The sequence below is a fragment of the Mesoplodon bidens genome, assembly GCF_964165515.1.
Source record: "Mesoplodon bidens genome assembly, chromosome: 4".
In the NCBI taxonomy this organism is placed as follows: Eukaryota; Metazoa; Chordata; class Mammalia; order Artiodactyla; family Ziphiidae; genus Mesoplodon; species Mesoplodon bidens.
This window is the reverse complement of record NC_138160.1, coordinates 132,234,623-132,252,015: the sequence shown is the minus strand read 5'-3', so window position 1 is coordinate 132,252,015 and position 17,393 is coordinate 132,234,623. Positions and strand designations below refer to the sequence as shown.

Genomic DNA, 17,393 nt, shown 5'->3' with positions numbered 1-17,393 from the left:
ATCCTTATTTAGGACAGCGATTCTTCAACTGAGGTCCTTAGCTGGGCTTCTAAGAGTGTCTGTGGTCCACCTGACTCCTGGTCATGCAAAAATATATGTGTGTGCATTTTCTGGGAATAAGAGTACAAAGCTTTGTTTCCCATCATATCCTCAAAGGGCCTATGACCCCCCCAAATGCTAACAGCCTGACTTGGGGAGCTGGATCTTTTTTGCCAGCCAGAAGCCAACTTCTGGGCACCCTCATGCCTCTTCCTTCCTGGAGTGCTGAGGAATTCCAGGATGTGGGCTCACTAATATTCTGAATGGCTCCTTGGATGTCAGGCAGGGAGCAGGCAGGCTGATTGTCTTCACTCTGCCGCTGGGGAAACTGTAGTGGGGTATGGGAGAGCGGGGGCATGTAGATATTACCCAAGGCCATGTGCTGGTGCTGGCTGGGCCATAGCTTGTGTCTCACCTGCTGGGCTGGGCCTTCGAGGCTTCAGAGCAGAGCAGTTATGGAGACAGGGTGAGGTAGCAAGGAGATGTGGGTTGGAGTCCCACTTTTACCACTAACTATAATTTTGGGAAATTAAAAACAATCTCTGTAGCTCAGTTTCTGTGTTTATAAAGCACAGTTAATAAAATCAGCTGCCTCAGAGGGTTATATTGAGGATTCAGTGAGATCAAACATGTAAAATACATTCAGAACCTTGTGCATAGTAAGCCCTGGACATATCATAGCTGGTATTACCATTATTTTTAGAATAATGTGCTAATTCCTCTTGGCCTAACTCACAGACATCCCAGCTCTACCACAAGCTGACCCACAGGTCGCTCCCCATGTGTGACCTGAAGGCCAGTGGGCAGGGCAGTAGAGACTCGAGCCCCCATCCTTGGGTTCCAAGGACCGAATGTCATTGGGATTTACCCAGTCTACTGTAGGCACACTGCTCCTCCCTAGGGGCATGGCTTTTTCAAGAGATGGGTCTTGAGGGTGAGATGGTTGGACAGTGGCCATGACTGTGTGTGTAAGGCCCTGGAGCCCAGTGTGTACAAGCAAAGGCCCCTGGGGCCACAGGACAGTTGTGGGACAGGAAGACGAGCCCTGGATGGTGTCTGGTCCAGCCTGTGCTGCTAAGCTGCTGTGTGACCCCGGCTAAGTCACTGCCTACTCTAGGTCAGCTGCTTCATCTGTAATGTAAGGGAAAATGGGAGTCGTAATCTTTCAGGTCTCTTTCAGCAATACATGTTTGTGATTCTAGGTGATTAACAAAGATTTGAAAGTAATCAGTTTGAACAGCTGATTTTTAGATCAGAATGTTGGTTTTATTTTTGTGTTTGTTTTGTGGCTAGTTCTCCCTGCCCTACGTCCACACCCAACAGAGACTGAAGGGAGTTTCTTGAGGGCAGGTCTTGACTTCTCTTGTTGTCCCCAGAGCTTGGCCCCAGACCAGAGCACGTAGTAAGCTCTCAGGAGCAGCTGACTGGCACACACGTCTTGACTCAAGACAGTATAGAGATTATTACTTTTTTGACTAAGGCAACTGCCTCCTCTCAACCCCACTGAAGGCAGATGCAGAAGCCTGAGCATGTTACAACCAGAAAGACATGGGTTAGAGCATAAGAAAAAATAAATTAGATCCTTAGAGTTCTTAAGCCAGTTGAGACCCAAGAATTGTCTCTCTAACTGCCTCATTGTCATGGATGAGGAAAGGGAAGGGTGTAGATCTGAATGAGTATTTCAAGGTCACCCAGAGACTCAAGGGCCCAGCGGGACCTGGACCCCAGCTCTCCTGATTCAGTGCCCCTCCTGCCACCCACGTCGTCTCCAGGCTTCATCACTGTCACGATGGCATCAGGATATCCTTCCAGGGATGCCCTTAAGATGGGAGATGCAAGGGAGCTAGAAGGGTTGTGAAGCTGAGGGCAAGTCCATGGGACCTTCTGAAACTAGCTTCACATTGCAAACACAATTTGTCTCGACTGTGGGGTCTGGAAGAGCATTTTAAATAAGCCAGAAGGTGGGCACGGCACCTTTGGCGACCATTCTGAAGCTGGGGGGTGTCTGCTCTTGCTGCCTAGCGATTCGGGGCCACCCTGTGCAGAGACAGGGGGAGGGCAGAAAGGGCTGTGGGTGGACCCATTTGCGTGTAGTCACAGGGCAGCTGCTTCACTTCACTCCAAAGGACAGAAGTATAATACATATTCCATGTGCAGGCAGTTCATCCAAGCTGAAGAACAGCCTGTGATATTCCTGTCTTGTCTCTTTCTCCAGGTTGTGAAAATTGTTAGAGCTGTGCACGTGTGGTTGGAAAACAAATGGGAATAGTTGTACATTTTGCTCTACATTTCTGCCTCATTCAGAAACGCATCTCTCCTTCCCTGGGAATCCAAATTCATTTTCTGTTGAATGGAGTCTTGAAAGTAGAGCTGGCCTTATCTAGGCAACTCTTGGATGGGGAGGGCAGGTCCTGAGAGGCATTTGCACCAAAATATCTTGCTGTTGCTGGCTTGCCACTGTGTCTGATACTTGGACATTCCTTTGCAGTGAGCACTGCCCTCTTTGCCCAGTCCCCTTTGGAAACACAGCCTCTCTCAGGAGGCATGAGAGGCATCATATGGTGCTATCTGTCAGGAGTTGGAGGACCACAGCCTGGGCTTGAGGTGCTTCTAGAAACTTTTATTAGAGACTTCTAGGAGCTCAGAGAGTGATAAAACTGGGCAAATCCCCAGAACCTTCTAAACCAGGAATGTTAAATACATGGCTCACGTGTATGTCTGTCTCATCCTGCTTCCACAGCAGACGTATCACTAATTGAGTATTTATACTCCCCCCTGTTGAATCTGGATTCAGCCTCAGAATCCTCTGCATAGCCAACTGATTGAAGGGGCCTGACCATTTTCTAGCCCCGTTCTTTACCTGTTGTTAGGCGCGAACACAATTGATGATCGCAGTGCTGAGAGGCAAGAAAATAGAATCAGAAGTCCTGAGAAACATTTTCAGGGTCCCATCATGACATGTGCACAGAAAGCAAAGGTAATGAAGAAATCCAGAAAATGAGGGCAAGAGGGGGAGTCTCCAAGAGACTGCTAAAATGGTTCAGTTTCATCCTTGTATGTCTCAAGTCCCCTTTTCAAATACAGAACCACTGGCTTCCCCTTTTTAACATAAAGCCTAAGCAGAAAATAGAGCTTTTGTGCTATCAGGAATGACCATTCCATACTATTGCGTTTTTCTGTTTTGTTTTTCAAATTTCTACATGACCTTCCATGTAAGCCAAGAGCCACAGACACAATGCAGTGGCAGACCAAACTTCAGGCGTGCTCTACCTTTTCTTTTAAATAGCTACGTCCCTCTCACCCGAAACTGATGCTGAAATCCCCTGTGAGGTTCCCATAAGATGGGGCAGCCATTGCCAGCCTCACCTGCTGCAGAGCTCTCTGGATGTCGATGCCCTGGCCCCAGGGCACAGCTGGGTTAGCCAGGCAGTCCCCAGCATTCCCCCGGCGAGAGATATCGATTCTCTGCCTCCGCAGGCTCTGGAAAGCCTCAGCCATCACCTTCACCCCATCGTAGGTGAGCGCAGAGGTGTACTAGTGGGAGGAATAGAGACAGTTAGGTGTCAGAGCGAGCTGACAGGGAGGCAGGTGGGAGCTGTATCTGGGAACAAGCTTCCCGGTGGTGAGGATGCCTGCAGTGGGCCAGGGATGGGGAGTGGGGGGAGGGGGAGGGGAGCAGCCGTGAGCTGGGAAGTGCCTGCCTCTTAGATGGGGGCTGCTGCTCCACCTCTCTAGCCAATATTGCCCTCCTGGATTGTGAGTTCAGTCTTACTGCAGGTTGTGATGTTAGAAGAGAACTTTAGAATTTTGTGTTTCAATCTCGCCATTTGAAAATGTTGGTTCAACTGGAAAAAGAATCCATAGACTAAATACAACCCATCTGTATCTGTCTGATATAGTCCCTGGAAAACCACTTGGTGTTCTCTGTGTTATAGTCATCACTTGGGAGCCAAGAGGAACAGTTCACTCCACCACCCCTGGTGACAGTCAAAGAAAAAAAGAATAATCCAAGAAGGGTCAACTCTTAATTATTTCCACATGTGGTTCACTCAAGTGGCAGGTTTACATTCTGCAAACGTTCCCCTTGTGCTTCTTCATGCTAACCCTCAATTTTATCCCCCTCTCGCCTAAAAGCGGGTGAAAATGTTGAAACAAAAGCAGGATAAAAATCCAGAACAGGGCTTCCCTGGTGGCGCAGTGGTTGAGAGTCTGCCTGCCAACGCAGGGGACACGGGTTCGAGCCCTGGTCTGGGAAGATCCCACATGCCGCGGAGCAACTAGGCCTGTGTGCCACAACTACTGAGCCTGCGCGTCTGGAGCTTGTGCTCCACAACAACAGAGGCCACAACAGTGAGAGGCCCGCGCACTGCGATGAAGAGTGGTCCCCGCTTGCCACAACTAGAGAAAGCTCTCGCACAGAAACGAAGATCCAACACAGCCATAAATAAATAAATAAATAATTAAAAAAAAAAAAAAATCCAGAACAACATTTCCCGGCACCGGAACTCATGTCTGCCCTCATTAATTTGTCCTCAATGTCTAGCATGTTCTCTGTCACATTCTAAGTTCACAGTAGAGTTGTAGAATGAATGTATATGTATTTTTCCAGTTCTTAACTTTGATTCTCTTGCTATTTTAAAAGTGCATACCTTATATTTTATTATTTTTATAATCAGCTCCAATCTTTTGGAAATTGGGTGGGCTTTTTGCCTATTAATGAATTAACTACTGTGTGGTTTGCTCATTGCTTTAAAGCACATTTGTGATTTTTCTTGCTTTTAAGCTCATATTGAAGTAAGTTTTTATTTCTGAATTGCTAACTCAGTTTGAGCAAAAGTGGGATGAGAAGCATCTCGGTTAAGTGGCCTGCCATTCATAAAAAGAAATTGACGAGTGGCAAGAGAAAGTTGCCAAGGATCCACAGTTTGCCCTGGATAAACAAATTTAGCCTCAGAATCCTTCTCAGCACAGTGTTTCACACAGCCATTGCCAAACTGTTGGATTTGATGTGGGAAAGAAAAATTATCCCCTATCCTTATTCTAAGCCATTATCAAATAGCAAACAATATAGATTTTGGCTGCAGGATTTAAAGCTGCCTTGCTGGGAAGTGAGAGACAGGTAGTCTGCATGATAATTGGTAGTAGACTCTCTGAGAAGGAGATGTGCTGGTTATTGCTTAGTTAAATTTCCTTGATTTTTAGCTAGGTACGTGGCTGATTAGAAAAAGCGCCAGCTCACTGCACAAATCTAGGAGGCTCAATCCATGAAGAAATAAATGCATCCCCCTGGAGCTGTGCAACATGGTGGTCCTGCCCAGAGTAGAGACATCATTTTCCAGCTTCCCCTGTATGTAGCTGGGGTAGGTTTCTAAGATGTGGCCAGTAGCATGTAAAGGGAAGATCTGTGTGTGACTTCTGGAAAGAGTTCTTATAGGAAGCAGTTTTGATTTTTATTTTCCTTTTCCCTTCCTGCTGGGTAGAATAGTGAGGTAATTGTTGGAGCTTCTGCAGCCATTTGGGGCTATAAGGTAGCAGCCATATGCTGAGGATAGCAGAACAAGAAGATAGAACAAGCCTCAGTGTTTGATGATTGTGAAGCCATTACACAAGCCCTGGGTTGCTGACTTCTGAATTTTGTTTATATGAAAGAAAATCAAAATATTTATCTTGTTAAAACCATTGTCATTCTGGATTGTCCATACCCTCAGTCTTTACGGATACACTTTTTAACTCGTTCCTTTTAGAAAGTCTGTCCTTATCTAAAGGCTAACACTGTCTAGGAATCTAGGTCAGGCAAAGGGACCAGGTTGGTCCTTGGCTGCCTGCTTCCCATCCTCTTACCTTAGGTCTCTTCCAGTCCACCCGGGTGTGGTCCCGGGCATCACTGTTTTTCCACTGCTGCATGATCTTGGCTGGGATGGTGTCTGTGTAGTTCACCAACTGGAAACCTGTTACGTTTGCTCCACTCTCCTTGAATTTGTTTAAGTCAATGTCCATGAAACCCTGGGTGGAGAGGAAGGGAAAGAAGTCAGAATATGCTGCCTAGATACATCCATTTAACCATGTTACAGAATCACAGCCTTTTCCACCCAGTTCCTACTGAAGGGGAAACCAACTTAATGGAGAGACAGTTGTGTCTCCCTCCCTTCTGAATTCTATTATCACTTAGGTTGTGCACAGAGTTAGTACAGTGGTTAAGAGCACTTGCTCAGGAGCCAGCCATGCCTGCATGCCTGGGTTGAAGGTTGGGCTCTGCTACTCACAGCTGTGAGTTACTACCTTGGACCAAGTTCCCTGATGTTTTCTCGTACGAATAATGGAGGCTAGGAGGCGGGGGAGAAAAAACAGTGCGATGATCCAGGTCAAGTGCATGGTGCAGAGAGATCAATAAATGGTGGCTGAGATTACTGTGACGACACAGATATGCAATAGAATAAAAAACAAAAGAGGGGGAGGTTTTCCCTCTACCATCACCACTCTCCACCCTTTTGAGAGGAGAGGAATCTGAAGTCCATCAGGGGCAAGCGCCTGAGGGCTCCCCAGTGTCACCAGCATGTCTAGAAGAGGCTGGCATATCCGCAAAGCATTTTTTATTGGGAAAAACTTTCCTCCCCATTTGGTAAAGTTCACTGAAACTCAGGAAACCTTCAATTTAGAAAGGAAACCTTGTATTTGTATAATATATTCCATAGTGTACAATACTTTCAACTCTATGGCCGCATTTCACTTTATGGCTTTATAAGGTAGAAATTATATGTTTATTTGTCAGATAAAGAAACCGAGACAAGAGTGGGAGAATCATCTTCACAGAGTCATTCATTGATTTAGTAGCAGAGAGGGGACCAGAACTAAGGTCTTCTGTAGGTCTTCGCTCACTTGCTCACTTGTCATTCAACGAACATATCTGAGAACCTACAGTGTACTCTTCTAATAGTGAGAAAAACAACTTCCTTCTCTTACAAAGCTTACTTTCTAGTGGGAAAGATAGAGCATAAACAAACAAACTATTAGGTATAAAATAAGCTACAAGCATGTATTGTACAACACGGGGAACAGAGCAAATCTTTTATAAGACCTGTAAATGGAGTATAACCTTTAAAAGTTGTGAATCACTGTACTGTACACCTATAACATATAGTATTATGCATCAACTATACTTCAGTTAAAGAAAAGTAAATATGTAGCACAGTGTCTAGAGTACAGTCCAGCAGAGTACACTCTGCAGTAGCTATGAGTCCTCTGAAGGGAGATGAAATGGGGAAAGAGGATGGGGAGGGGAGGGGAGGGCAGTGCCATGCCCTGGAGTCATGATCCGTTTGAGCCTCCCTGAGATGGTGGTGTCAGCACAGGGACCTGAGTGAAGCGAAGCCGTGTGAGTGAGCTCTGGGGAAATCTGGGGGAGAGCATTCTGGCTCAGAGGTCGGAGGATGTTTGGCATGTTCCAGAAAACGTTAGAAGGCTGGTGTGACTGTAGCACAGTGAGTGAGTGAGAGAGAGGGCGGGAAATGCAGTCGGCAGCCCAGGGCTGGATCACATAAAGCATTGTGATCACCTGGGTTTCTTTTTAAGGTATAATCGGCAACCCACTGCAAGAATTTGAGCAGGGATCATAAAGTCATTGCTGTCTGAACTCCACAGCTTGGAGAAACTGCCAAATCTCTGGGGGTGAAATGGGGGAATGAGCAGGGGGAGCAGTTTGGTGGATTGAGGTTGGGGAGAGCCATGGGCTGGCAGCTGAGAGCCCGGAGCGCTGGCCCCAGCTCTGCCCAGGTCTCTTCATTTCTCACTGACTTGATCCGGTTTCCTTACCGAAACGATCTAGTCATCAATGACTTCATGACTCAAAGACACCCCACTTGCCCCATGCCTCTAAAGTTCTGCGATTCTTTATTATTTCTATTTGATAAACAAACTAAGCTCAGTTCCGCCCTGAGCCTTTGCCTAGCTGTTCTCTCTGCTTGGAAGTGAGCTTTCCCTGGCCAACTCCTGCCCATATTTTTGGATCTCAGCTAAAATTCAGTCTCTTCAGACAGCTCTTTCCTGACCCCTTATGTAAGATTCAATTCTTGCCCTGTGGTAGATGCTATTGACGCCCTGCTGATTTCCACTCCCCCAGCCCTTAGACACTGATATTCCACTTCGTATACTAACTACAAATACCTGTTACTTCACCTACGTGCAGGGTAAGTCAGACGTATCAGGGATTTCATTCAGCCAGAGCAGCTCTCAACCAATGACAGATGGGGAGTTCGTAGATAAATACTCCAGAATCCTCTCCCCTGGGTGGGGTAACCCTGAGGCATGCTCTACACCCAGGTCTAGAGCTTCCCTAAAGGATGGAGCTGCGTAGCCCCGAGGGGTAACTGTCTTGGTTCTGCACTTTTATCAGATGCATGCTGTCCCTTCCCTACTTCACATCCCTGATTCCCTTCTGTTGTTTCTGGGATTCGCATCCAAAGAAGCTGCTTGTACTTGAATTGCTGTCTTAAGACCTGCTTCTAGTAGAACCCAGTCAAGTCACCCCCAACACCCAGTCCAGTCAGTTCATTCTCAGTGCTCTGTTTATCCGCATTTGAGATGATCTTGTGTGTTCATTTATTCCCTTGTCCTCTCTCCTTGGGTTGGAATGTCAGCTCCATGAGGGCAGGGACCTTTTCTGTCTTGTTCACGGATGTATACTAGAACCTAGCACCTAGAACAACGCCTGGCACAGAGTAGGTGCTCAATACATATTTGTTGGGTGAATGAATAAAAGCCAAAGACTTTCCTCAAGCAAGAATGCTTGGGCTTCCCTGGTGGCGCAGTGGTTGAGAGTCTGCCTGCTAATGCAGGGGACACGGGTTCGAGCCCTGGTGTGGGAAGATCCCACGTGCCCCGGAGCAACTGGGCCCGCGAGCCTCAACTGCTGAGCCTGCGCATCTGGAGCCTGTGCTCCGCAACAAGAGAGGCCGCAATAGTGAGAGGCCCGCGCACCGCGATGAAGAGTGGCCCCCACTTGCCACAACTGGAGAAAGCCCTCACACAGAAATGAAGACCCAACACAGACAAGAATAAATAAATAAATTTTAAAAAGAATGCTTATTAGCTAAGGGGAAGTGTGATCACCAGGCAGTAAATGCCAGTGGATGATTTTAATTGTTTGAAAAGAGAAGCTCATGTTGGAAATGTATTTTGTGATTAACTTTTCCCATAGCTTTTCCCAGTTTACAGACATTCACCGGGGTCTACTGAATTGCACAGTTTCTAGCAAGCTTTTAGTACAGATGAAATCAGAATTAGGTTCTCATACCCAATAGGCATTCAAAGACATTCTACTACCTAAGAGTATAACCATCCCACCCCTGGTTAAAAGCTAATGCACAGTTGAGAGACTTCCCATAATTTTTAGAGATCTTAAAAAGAACATCTTGTTCATAAAATAACTATTGAGAGAATAAAATGAAAGCGACCTACTGCAGTCAAATTCTGTCGCTTGAAAATCTGTAACAAGCTCCCGGGCATTTTGTATTGACTGCCCACATCAGTGTAATGGGGGCCATAGGAAATGGCAGAGTTTATTCAAACATAAATGCCACTCAACTCCATCACCAGAGTGACTACAAGGTTACTGGAACCAAATCTCAAGTTAAATCTAATCAAACTGATGGGACCTCTAACTGAACTCCTTAGCTCCCCTGAGAAGGAAGGGACAAAGAATGGTAAAATAAGCTCCTATCTGTGCTGTTAGGTAAAAGACACAAAATGAGGGAATATTTTTTTTCTTTTTTACCACGTGAATATGTTTTCTTTTTAGTACTGTTAAAAAATAAAAATAGATCCTCAGATAATTTTGATAGATGCTGTTGGTTCAAAATCGTCTGTTAAGTCCCTGGAAAGTGTGGGAGGGAGTGGCGGTGGCAGACCAGGGAAGAGAAGTCATGGCATTGGTTGACTCTTTGATAGGGTCTGTTAAGGGAGCCCTGCTTAATTTGTTGTCTCTTGGCCTGGAATTAAAGAACACTGGCGCTGTTAAATGCTCTACTGAAATGCAGCTTCAGAAGCATTGCTCCTCAGGATAACAGAAATGACAGCAATGGCAAAACTGTCACTCCTTACGCATTATATAACTTCATCTGTACAGCCTTTTGAGAATTACGAAGTTGTCATTTAAAACTGAAAAATGAAATAATCAGTCGAGAGTCACTCTTAGATTTATTAAACATTTCCCAAGCTCTTATCCTGAGCCAGACATTCTATTAAATGCTTTATATACATAATCCTATTTAATCCCCCCAAACAACCCTGAGAGGTGAACATGCACAGTAGGCACCGGGTGCTCATTTGCATAAATGAGTGAGTATCTGTCCCAATTTTATGTGTGAGGACCTGTGGTTCAGAGACCTTTGGAAACTCCCTTGAGGTCACCCAGCAAGCAAGGAACCCAGCTGTGGTCCAGCCATCAAATCTGTCTTCTTCGTCTATGTGTTACACTGCTTTGCCAGTGGAGGAACATAGGAGGCTAGCTTTAGGATGGCACTTCCATATTGCCCCAGACAGAAGGACAAAGAAGCTCAGACAGTGTGGCTGACTGTTAATAGCCTAGAACAGATGTCTCACTCTGACAAAGAGGGGCCTTCCAATACAGCTTTCTGTCTTAAAACAACATCTGTGGGAGAGCACAGTAGGTTTCTTTCCTTGACACCATGATGGTGGTTAGAGATTGGTTAGATGTTTCTCAAGCCTCTGATCTATACGAAGTCTGTTAGTGCCCACCTACCCCACATTTTTACCAGGAGTCAGCAAATTTTTCTTGATAAAGGGTCATATTGTGAATTTTTTAGGCTGGTGGGCCATGTGGTTTCTGTCGTAACTATTCAATGTTGCTATTATGGCACGAAAGCCGTCCTAGACGATAGAAAATGAATGAGCATGGTTGTGTCCACCGAAACTTGAATTTCACATAATTTTCACACGTCATGAAGTATCACTTTTCATTTTTCTAATAATTTAAAAATGGAAAACCATTCTTAACTCATGAGCCAAACAAAATCAGGTAGCAGTTGGACTTGACCCATGGACCATAGTTTAGTTTTACAGACGCCTGAAGCAAAGATGCTGGCGATCAGGTCAAACCCCTCGTTGTCCAGAGAGGAGACTAGTGGCCGCAAGTTGTAGGCTGGTTAGAGGGGTAGCTGGGATTAGGATCTGTATTCCCTATGTACTCATCGTAGAAGGCAATGCAGTGCTGACCAGTCATTTAAATAGAATGACTGGGGGGAAAAGTGCTCAATTAATTAAACTGGTTAATATAGTCATTCCATCTATCATATCTCAATGACAATTTTCAAAGGATTAGAATGAAAAGGCATTTCAAATAATTATACTATCCTAAAGAGATGTTTAACAGTATAATTACATTAGACATGCTTTCATGTTGCTGTAAAGATTTAGAAAATGCTTTGAGGATCACGAGGAAGCTCTGAGTTATCATTATGACTATTAATTATCATGTGTGCCTGGAAACAAAAGAACCTGATTATGTGTTCTTACTGGTTATTTAACCTCTCTGAGTCTTAGCTCTCTGGTCTTCAAAATGCGGATATAATAGCACCTACAGCATAGAACTGGAGCAAGATTTTAAAAAAATACATAAAGCACTTAGAGCTGTGTCTGGCACATAGCAAGTGCTTAATGAATGTTATTATAATCATCAGTGATTATGAATGTTATTAGTATTATCATAACATTCACCATCATCATTATCACTGGGTCAAAAGAGTTTAGGTGTTGTTACAACTGCTTTGAAACCAGGCACTGGGTCGGGCAAGTCACCTGAGCCAACAGGAGGCAGGTGTATAGGAACATGGCTTTCAAAGGATAAAAAGCTTTATCTTCAAAGCCAGATTTCCTTTTTCTCTGGGGATCTTTCCAGGGGTCACATACAAGCTATTCAGCCCTCATCGTCCTGCTTGGGCGGACACTACCCCCATTAGAAGGAAGAGGGAACATCCAACATTGTTAAGGGGCCAAGGAGAAGGTTTTTTAACAAGACCTGGGATGCCGGAGAGAGCACTCCCTCCATCTCCTCCCCTTGAGATCTAGAAGAGGTAAGATTAGAACAAATTGAAGAACTTGCACTTTATACTCTGAATGGCACAAGTTGAATGTGGCAAGTTTCCCCAAATTGTCAGATAAATTCTTAGATGACAGCTCCATAGAGAGGATAGTTATAGGGAAGTACAGTTTGAAAAGTCTGGTTACATTAGAAATGCTTGAAAAAAGTGGGGATGTTCAACCTGAAAATAATGGAAGACTAAGAAGGGAAGTGAAGGATGTATTTGAATCCCAGAAGGGCTGTCGTGGGAAAGAGGTGGAAGATTTGTTCTCTAAGGTTCTGGAAGGCAGGCCAGCACCAACCAATGGACAGAAGTCATGGGATGCAGACTTTGGCTAAAATAATAATGACAATAACAACCACCGTGCCTAACGTGTATCAGACCTGTACTGTGTAGTAGTAGACACTGTGCTGAGAGCTTTATTTGTATGATCTCATTTAATCCCGGTGACAATCCTGTGAAGCAGGTACTTTTGTCATTCTCACATTGCAAATTAGAAAACTGAGTCTTAAATGAATGGAGTAGCTTCTGCCTAACATAACCTAGATAGTGAGGGGCAGAGACCATAGTCATAGCAAGTGACAAGACTCTGGGCTTATTTTCTAGCCATTGTACATTCTGCCCCCTCAACGCTAGTCCCATCAGTCTGATTCATTTATCTCCTGTCCTGCAATGAAGCCCTTGCAATGGCCTGCATCTTTTTTTTTTTTTTTTTTTTTGCGGTACGCGGGCCTGTCACTGTTGTGGCCTCTCCCGTTGTGGAGCACAGGCTCCGGACGCACAGGCTCAGCGGCCACGGCTCATGGGCCCAGCCGCTCCGCGGCATGTGGGATCTTCCCAGACCGGGGTACGACCCCGTGTCCCCTGCATCGGCAGGCGGACTCTCAACCACTGCACCACCAGGGAAGCCCTGGCCCGCATCTTTATGCTAAGAAGGAATTAGCAGGCTTCTAGGAGACGCAGGTGTTAGTCTTCAGTTCCTTTAATGGGTGCTGGTCGTTGGGATGTGAACCACAAAGCTCTTTATTTCTCTCTCTCTTGGCGTCTTTCCCAGCTTTCTCTCTGACTGCAGCCTTGCTTCTCATCTCCTTTAGACCTAGAGGACCGTGTGACCCTAGAGAGCAGGAACCTCGGTCCCCACGGTATCCACAGCCCAGTACCTGGAGCAGGCTGACTGCTTAATTCACACCAAGGGGTGAAACATATACAACAAATGTCTTCACTCACCCTTTTCATGGTTTTCTTGTAAGTTTCCATCCTGTCACCTGTCAGTCTCTCAGCTTTCATCTTGTGGACCAAAGAGGTCTTGTTATTGACTGTTTAGTGTGTAGTATATTCTGAACTGGGTCGTAAATAAGTAGTGTCAGGAAAATAATTTTAGGGACAACCGTATAAGTTCTGTCCTGTCTTTGAACTTCATGAGCTGTCTACCCTTGGGTAGTGTTCTCACCCTCTCCAGGCACTAGATTATTGATCTGCAGAATGAGGGCATTGGCTAGATCAACGATCTTTCAAACTGTTGTCCCAGGCTGTAGGCATTTCAGAGGCTCCCAAGTTGAATTAGTGGGAAGGCAGAGGGATGAGGTTCTGGATTTCCACCCTCCCTCTTCCACCAAAGCAGCTCTGCTTTTTATGTTTTACATACTGGGGTTCTCCCCAAGATTCCATGTGAAAGTAGAGCTTTAAACGAAAAAGTTTGGAAACTTCTGAGCCAGTCGATTTCTCTCTTAAGGGCTTTTCTAGCTTTGATCTACAATTCTGTGATCACACAGGTGTGTGCACATGAATATGGATATACATGAATCCATGGATTATTCCTGGGCTGAGGACTTTGTTGTGTCCTCAGATAACCATGTCTCTGCATAAGGTCTTCGGATTTTCCTATTCTAGCCACTTTAACCGACCGAAACTTGAATGCGTCCTTACCCTATATAATCCCTCATAACATAGGCTTATCTGGTTCCTGCCAAGTCAATAAGACATTGCAGCTGTGCTTAAACCAGCTAAAACACCATTCGATTTGGGAAAAAAACACTAGTGTTAACTCTTACCCAAGTACATTTGAAACCAGGGAGGCAGGCACCCGTACACTTGGATATCAGCAAACACACAAACAGACCTATCCCCCAAACACAAGTCCACGGCTGACAGATTATTTAAAAAGGTAGTTGGGATCTCACAAACCAAATTCTCTCAGTCTGTGGGTTTAGGATAAAATGCTGGCATTTTGTGGCAGAAGGTCAGGGGCCCCCAGATTGGGCTGTCAATGCACAAATAAAGAAGTGCAGTATCGGGCTTCCCTGGTGGTGCAGTGGTTGAGAGTCCGCCTGCCGATGCAGGGGACACGGGTTCGTGCCCCGGTCCGGGAGGATCCCACATGCCGCGGAGCGGCTGGGCCCGTGAGCCATGGCCGCTGAGCCTGCGCATCCGGAGCCTGTGCTCCGCAACGGGAGAGGCCACAACAGCGAGAGGCCTGCGTACCGCAAAAAAAAAAAAAAAAAAAAATGAAGTGCAGTATCTGGCCTGGGGTTGGTTGGTCTTTCAGAACCTCCCTTCATCTTAACTCTGTTCTAATTTGCTGCAGTCATGGGTGACACCTGGCCACGGCCACTTCAGAACAAGAGCCAGAGGGTAGGGGTGGGGTGGGCTTTTATGGCTGGAGTTCCTTGCAGACTTGAAACCAGCAATACCTTCCTTTCACATGATCAAAACCTTTCTGTCCAGTGAGGCTCAGGCAAAGACTATAGCAAGCCCACCTTTGATGAAATGCCAGCTTAAACATTCTCAGGGGCTCCCGTAGAGTAGGCACCCAGTGAATGCTTGGTGAAGAATGAATGAAAGTCCAAACATATGATAAATTTGAAACCTACTGGGAATGGGGAAAGGAATATTCTTGTTATTCATTCATTCATTCATTCACTCATTCACCTGTGAGGATCTAATATTGCCAAGTACATACTGGACAAAGGGATGCAGCAGAGAATAAGAAAGGTTTGGTCCTTGTTTTCAAGTTACTTAAGGTTTAGTGAGAAAGGCCTATATTACCCACATAACTATAGAGCAAAGTAGGTAAAACAAAACCTGAAACTGGAACCCAGGGAAGGCTCCCACTGGAAGCACGGAAGCTGAAAGAAGAGGAGGCTTTGGCTGGGTGAAGAGTGCAGGGAAGAACTCTCTAATTGGAAAGCACACATGCTCGGAGATTCTGAATCAGAGTGACAGAGGGCGGTGAATCAGAGGAAATGTGTGTACACATCAACCTGGATTCAAAGCTCAGCCACCACCTAGCTGTGTGACTGCAGGCAAGCTACTCAACCTTTCTGTGCCTTGGCATCCTTTACTGCAAAATAAGAATCATTATAGCAGCTATCTCATAGGGATTAACTGCATTAATCGTTATCAAATTCTTAGGACAGTGCCTGGTACATAATAAGTACTCACCTAGAGTACTCTAGAGCCTGTTTGCTTTTCTGTCTTAAAAAAAGGGACAAGTAAGGAGGTGAGGACTGAACCTTTCTAGTTACATATTACCCCAACCTCCTGCGAAAATAGGTACTTAAGGGGTCTGTCCCTCCTGCTTCTAAGCTGGTAGTGGCAAGGGGGTTCCATGCTCTGGAAGAGCAATTGCAGCTGCTGGCTTGCATATCTGAAATAACCCACTGACTGAGCATGGAAAGGGCCTTTCCAAATCAGCCAAGGTGTGCATGGCTGGCAAGAGCAAAGGATGCAAACACCCAGTGCTTGAGATGAATGGAGTGGCTTCTCCCTTAGAATGAAGGGAGCCAATGTGGCTTCGAGAATTTTGTTTTGGCACCTCTGGACCACAGAGAGAGGCAGGAAAACCAGAACTGTAAGTTGCACACCTGGAAAAGTCCTTTTGATCATTTAGTCCTTTTGAAAACCCTTGAACAAATCTGGAACAAATTGAGACCCTCAAAAAAATAGAATTTTTTTTTTCAAAGGATAATGAGTCAGTGGCAGAGTTGGGATGAGACCCCCAGGCTTCTGCTGCACTCACTGTTGTAAAACTTGATATAAGTTAACTCACTTTATCTTGTAAGGTATGCATTAATATTCCCACCTACAGATGAGGAAACTGAGGTACAGAGAGGTGAGATGACTTGCCCAAGGTCACATGGCTAGTAGGTGACTGAGCGAAAATTCAAACCCAGGCAGTTTCAGAAGAAAAGGAGTTTATTTCTGAGCTTTCTCAGTTATAATACCAGGCCTGAGAGTCACCAAGGTTTCTTTGATTTGGGCAATGTGGCCCAATGGACAACAAACCTAATCTTTGGAATTAGAGAGGTTTGAGTTTAAATTCCAGTTTTAGCCACATGACCTTGGAAAACTTTCTTCAGCAACTTAGACTTCCTTTTCCTCTCTCATAAAGTGAGAATATAACCTCACCTTTCTTGGACGGATGCAGAAGCTCTCAGTTCTCTAGAATGGATTATTCTAGAGCATGGGATGTGACTGCAAAGAGTAACATATACTCAGCCTTGTCTTTGCCTGATGGGATGCTTGGACCACGTAGGAAGCGAGCATCCTTTGGGGTCTGGGACTTGATTTTCTACCCATCCATTTCCTCTTCCCTTCCAGAGGCTCTCTGCAGTGTAAGCTCTGGTGGTCCTAAAGTAAGCCGTGTGTTCTCACTGCTACAGAAGAGTGAGTGAGGTGAAGCCGAGGGAGAGGGGGAAGGCTGTGTGGGAGGGAGAAGAGGACACTGGGATGGACTCCATCAGTGAGGGGTAACTCTGAGAGGGGCAGGGGGAGTGGAGAGGGAGTGCTTCTCAACCTCTCTCTGTCTCCTATTTCTATATGTTTCTTTCTCTTACTTACACACACACACACACACACACACACACACACACACACACACACACGAAACTGAGAGGCAGCAGTGGGGTAAAAGAAGCCACAAAGAACAGAACAAACAGTTGCTCCAAATCCCAGCCCAGCTCTCCTGTTCAACTTCCGAGTGACTTCAAACAGGTTATGTCCCTTCTCTGGGTCTTAAGTGCCTCTCTTACAAAATGCGGGAGGGGTTGGGTGAGACCAACTCCTGGGGACCCTTCAACTCTGGTTCTTTGGGATTCTTCAAGCCAGCGCAAAGGCACACTCTTCATAGGACTACTGGCTGCAGGGATGCACCGTCATGATCCTTCCCAGAAACCTGCAGCCTCCAGGGGCCTCTCGAGCCTCTGACCACCAGGCTCTGGCAGTTGGGGTGGCGGTTTATGGGGCCTGCATTACTTTCAC

General features: G+C 45.7%; 1 protein-coding gene across 4 annotated transcripts in view; it reads right to left on the bottom strand.

The window, feature by feature from the left end:
- GRIA1 (glutamate ionotropic receptor AMPA type subunit 1) overlaps window positions 1-17,393 on the bottom strand; it is a gene marked incomplete at its 5' end in the record, with an annotated part of 317,420 nt that overhangs the window by 118,407 nt on the left and 181,620 nt on the right. For 3 of the 4 annotated variants that reach the window (XM_081232717.1, XM_081232716.1, XM_081232719.1), the window contains 2 exons: window positions 3,406-3,573; window positions 5,881-6,042. In XM_081232717.1, coding sequence (XP_081088843.1) covers window positions 3,406-3,573; window positions 5,881-6,042 — 330 coding nt within the window. The remainder of the gene's footprint in view (window positions 1-3,405; window positions 3,574-5,880; window positions 6,043-17,393) is intronic. The other variant, XM_081232718.1, reaches the window with a different exon arrangement.